The 3183-nt window shown below is 32.2% G+C and overlaps 1 protein-coding gene across 3 annotated transcripts in view; it reads left to right on the top strand.

Moving 5' to 3' along the window:
- The first annotated feature begins 1215 nt into the window (after window positions 1-1215).
- Window positions 1216-3183, top strand: part of LOC127837564 (uncharacterized) — a 147055-nt gene continuing 145087 nt past the window's right edge. Inside the window, exon 1 of one of the 3 annotated variants that reach the window (XM_052364760.1) lies at window positions 1216-1781. In XM_052364760.1, the coding sequence (XP_052220720.1) occupies window positions 1236-1781 (546 nt within the window). In that variant the 5' untranslated portion in view covers window positions 1216-1235. The remainder of the gene's footprint in view (window positions 1782-3183) is intronic. The other 2 variants (XM_052364759.1, XM_052364758.1) reach the window with 2 other exon arrangements.

Below are 3183 nucleotides of genomic sequence, written 5' to 3'. Positions count from 1 at the left end.
TAATGAGCTACTTTTGTTATTTATAGTGTGTATATCGTTATGTCACCTATTTTCGCGATGTACTTTCGATTTCACATCGCGAAATTTTATTACCGAATATACTGAAAATATAAACTTTTTTCAAGTAATGTAATATACCAGTCGTGATATTTTAATTAATATAAACTAATAACTGTAAACAAATACGGTATTTCAGAACTTTTCTTTTTTCTTCTTTTGTGGTTGACGGTCCCTTTAAAGCAAATATCGATTTAAGGTAGTTTAAACGCTTAAAGTAGGCAAGTGGTGTAATTTTCAACACAGGGAAAGTAAAACATAATTTAAGACTACGAATGTGCAGCTGTAAAGTGTACAAAATTGTTTAAATAAACGTGCATATAGTGAAGATTTTTTGAAGTTTCGTTTTTGATGTTTTGCATTTAAGATTACACGTGCCGACGTGGGCGAGTGCGTTTTGAACTAATTATTGTCAACATATAATAAAGGAAAGAAACTCTGGTCGAGTAAATGTTGTATCTCTATTTAAAATAGGCGGTTTGAACCGGAACATAAACTTCAGTTTAGAGATTGAACAGGATTTTTACAAGGGGACTTTACATAGAGGTTTAAAGGGATCTTTTCACGCTTTGGTAAATTGACAAAATTTAAAAAAAGTTGTCTCAGATTCGTAATTTTTCGTTTTAGCTATGATATTTGTGAGGAAACAGTAATACTGAACATTAACCATGCTCTAATATAGCCATTATATGCATCTTTTGACGATTTTAAAACTTAAAAATTATAAAGCGTTGCAACGCGAAACGATTGAATAATTTGGAGAGTTCTGTTTTTGTCGTTAAATTTTGTGAAACTACGAAGATTGCTTATATAAGGTATAAAATACGTCAAGAATGTGTAGTCGGCGGAATAGCTCAGTAGGCTAGAGCGTTTTTACTTCAGGACTCTGGCAGGACTCCAGGGGTCACTGGTTCGAAACCTGCTCCGGGCAATGTTCTTTTCCTTTTTTTATTTTTTTTCTTGATTTTTTACTGGAGCTTTTACGATCCAATGTTTACATTTATCAATATAAAGCATTTAATGAATAAGTTAAAAAAATGCCAAAATCTGTGAAAAGGCCCCTTTAAAAGCTTGATCATAAAAGCAAAGGGTGTGAGTAAGCAGGTTTGAATTACTTACGCGAACGTGTACATTTCGAATTGAACATAGCATATGTGTGGCAGGAAGTTAACATCAAAATGAATCAACTTGTCACGGATCCAGGTTTGAGAAACTGGATTAAAGCGTGTTTAGGCCTAAAGTATGTCAGGGATGGCATGCTTCCTTATATGCAAAGGAAGTGCGAGGACGTGTACGCAAACAATGAAACATTCACCAAAACAATTGCTAAATTAACAACATATTCATGCAGTGTTTGTTGTGTAAAGGATGTTAAACCAAATCATTCTATGAATAGCTGCCCTGCAAAAGGACAGTTGGGTGGAAAAACAAAATGCGCATGTACTTCTAAAAAGAAACAATTATGCCCTAATGGAGGTGCGTGTGGGGTTATGTACGACAGAATTATGGACGACCATGTCAATATGACCCCTCGGTGGGACAACTCAGATTGTCAAAAATGGTACCTTAACGGATGGGAACAGATGAAGTGTTTCATAGACATACCCGGATATAAAGACAAAGCACTTATTTCGCAGGCAGATGTAACTGCTTTTGTTCACATTTGTCAGAACAACAAAACGTTTTATACGATATTTAAATCACATTTAGGTAAACTAATTCAGGTATGTAAATTAATGTGTCGATTCTTTTAAACTTAATTCCACTTAATATATACTACTAATATATACCAATAAAATAACACAAAACTGTTTAAATGGAGTGTTAACTCCTGTTTGATTTAAGATATAGACAAACACTGAACACAACTTTTAAACGTCCACCTGATATTTTGTTAAATATGCAAAATATTTATAACGTATAAACAAACAATGCACCCTATACTCTGTATCGACAATGTTCCCGCACCAGCGAAACAGGTAAACAAGAGAGAAGCATCTCTCTAATACACTACATAACTATTGGTTTACAACTGTTGAATGGGGTTAAGAGGTATTATCAACAATTGGCCATGCTTATCAGCAACGGTAATAAATAATCCCTTAACACCACATAATCACACATGCATGAAGAATTTACTTTCTGCAGGTCAAGAACCTGTTTATAGAATGTAGTTTTATCTTCAGAATATAATTTAATAAATGTTAAAAGCCGTGTTTAAGTATTTATTGATTCTTAGTTTTAATACTATCTTTTCTTGTAATTTACATAATCTTGTAACTTACATAATCTTATATATGATCTTGTTCTTTACATAATCTTGTTAAATAAATAATTTAATAAATGTTAAAAGCCTTTATCCTGAGAACATAATTTAACAAATGTTAAAAGCCCTGTTTTTGCATAAATTAATTCTTAGTTTTAATCTATCTTTTCTGGTAATTTACATAATCTTGTAATTTACATTATTTAATAAATGTTCTTGTAATTTACGTAATTTTGTAATTCACATTATTTAATAAATATTAAAAGCTCAGTTTAAGCATTTATTGATTCTTAGTTTTAATACTATTTTTTATGTAATGTATAGCTTATATATGTTCTGAACCTTAACGGCAGTATGCTACATATGTGTTTCTTACGCATAAATTTGGTCTTGAGATACCGGAATAATGTATAACATTTAAACATTTTCATCAAATCCTGAAGCTTTGCAATTAGGAACACAATAATAAAACACAATATTTACAGAGGAATGTATACAAGTCAGTTATATACTGATATGTACAGCTGGCAGTGAAAATCTCAGTTTACCTGTTTCCATTCACTGGTGTTATCTTGTCGATACAGTGTATATTTGTTTTGGCATACGTGCGATACCGGTGCTTCAATATAGAAATCGCAACCGCTGTTCCGATGAGTTTCCCTTTACGAAATAAAATTGGGGTTGTTACTCGCAAAATGCTGATTGCTGTGTAATGCGAAAATTGTCTGTCAAACTGTATAGAGAAAGACATACTCAGTACCCTTAAATCACAATTGATAAAGTGGATGTTTAGTAGTTTTGTTCAGTAAATTTCGTTTAAAAGGTGCTATATGCTCTTTTAACTGTTTTCCTCTCGGTTT

The sequence above is a fragment of the Dreissena polymorpha genome, chromosome 7 (genome assembly GCF_020536995.1).
Source record: "Dreissena polymorpha isolate Duluth1 chromosome 7, UMN_Dpol_1.0, whole genome shotgun sequence".
Classification (NCBI taxonomy): Eukaryota; Metazoa; Mollusca; class Bivalvia; order Myida; family Dreissenidae; genus Dreissena; species Dreissena polymorpha.
This window is presented reverse-complemented; position numbering and strand designations above follow the sequence as displayed.